At 51.2% G+C, this 1,335-nt stretch overlaps 1 protein-coding gene across 1 annotated transcript in view; it reads left to right on the plus strand.

Moving 5' to 3' along the window:
* Nucleotides 1-171: 171 nt before the first annotated feature.
* Nucleotides 172-1,335, plus strand: part of MONBRDRAFT_30658 (uncharacterized protein) — a gene marked incomplete at both ends in the record, with an annotated part of 2,329 nt that continues 1,165 nt past the window's right edge. Inside the window, 4 exons of the mRNA XM_001751104.1 lie at nt 172-228; nt 768-834; nt 911-966; nt 1,048-1,212. Coding sequence (XP_001751156.1) covers nt 172-228; nt 768-834; nt 911-966; nt 1,048-1,212 — 345 coding nt within the window. The remainder of the gene's footprint in view (nt 229-767; nt 835-910; nt 967-1,047; nt 1,213-1,335) is intronic.

Below are 1,335 nucleotides of genomic sequence, written 5' to 3' on the forward strand. Positions count from 1 at the left end.
GAGAGAGAGAGAGAGAGAGGGTCGACCACACCACCGCGCGCAGAGAGAAATGAATGAGTTGTCATTGTCGCAAATTGCTGACATTCACGGTCTAAAAATAGAAATAGCCATGTGACAAGTAAAATACTATTACGGCGTTAGTGAAACAAAGGTGACATCACTCTCTTGCTCATGGGCAGCGTGGTTCTCTTGCTTTTATTGGCTCCTTTCTCTGGTCTGGCTCCAGTGGTCCACCCTCTCTCTTTTACACCTTTGATATCCCTGTTTGATCGTACCAGTTTCTTATACATTCTCTAGCCATTCTTGCCCACTACCTTCCTTCTCTGCGCTTACCCACTGCCCTCTTCTCTCTCTCTCTCTCTCTCTCATTTTTTTTATCGCGCCAGTGAACGCAACTGAATCGACCGACACGACCGATCAAGGTACGCTCGCACCTGCCATAGTGGGCGCTGGTGGCGCCCTCTGGCGTTCATGCTGGACGCCCTTGTTATGTTGATATGGTACAAATGATGTGTCTGGTTTGTTTTGTTGGTGGCCTTTGAGCACGAGATGGCACATGGCTGGGATGGGCTCCACGTCGCTCGCCTGCTCGCTCTTCGTCTTCTTCTTCTTCTTCTTCTGCTGCTGCTGCTGCTGCTGCTTCTTCTTCTTCTTCTTCTTCTTCTCGTCCTTGTTTTCGCTCCGACGTGATGCTCGCCTTTTGGTTTTGTTTTTTGTGCGTCCCTGCGTAACCTCATGCTGGCTCATGTCGTCGCTTCTTCACTTAGATGGCCAACGCTCTGGAGAAGCTCAAACAGTACACCAAGGTGGTCGCGGACACGGGTGACTTTGATAGTGCGTTGACCCACCCCCGTTCCGCGCCCGCTACGTTCAATGCTTTCTGACCGTAAGCAACGCCTTGCTACGGCAGCCATCAAGGAATTCCAGCCCCAGGATGCTACTACGAACCCCTCGCTGGTGTACAAGGTTCGACCATACTTGTCCTCGTGCAGTGGCTGCCTAGTTGCTGTGAATCAGAAGGTTAACACTCCCGTTTCTGGCGTTTAGGCTGCGCAAATGAAGCAGTACTCCAAGGTTGTGGACAAGGCCATCAAGTATGCCAAGGAAAATGCCTCCAGCAAAGATGAGCAAGTTGAGCTCGCCTCGGACGCTCTCTTTGTTGGCTTCGGCACTGAAATCCTCAACATTGTTCCTGGCCGCGTCTCGACTGAGGTGGATGCCCGGTATGTGATCAGCATATCAGTGTGCGCCAGAGCAAGGCTATGACTTTTGATGCATTGAAAGGAACAAGACTTCCCACCTTTCTCATTCATGCCACACTGCCAGCCTTTCCTT

Source organism: Monosiga brevicollis, genomic scaffold (genome assembly GCF_000002865.3).
Source record: "Monosiga brevicollis MX1 MONBRscaffold_247 genomic scaffold, whole genome shotgun sequence".
Classification (NCBI taxonomy): Eukaryota; class Choanoflagellata; order Craspedida; family Salpingoecidae; genus Monosiga; species Monosiga brevicollis.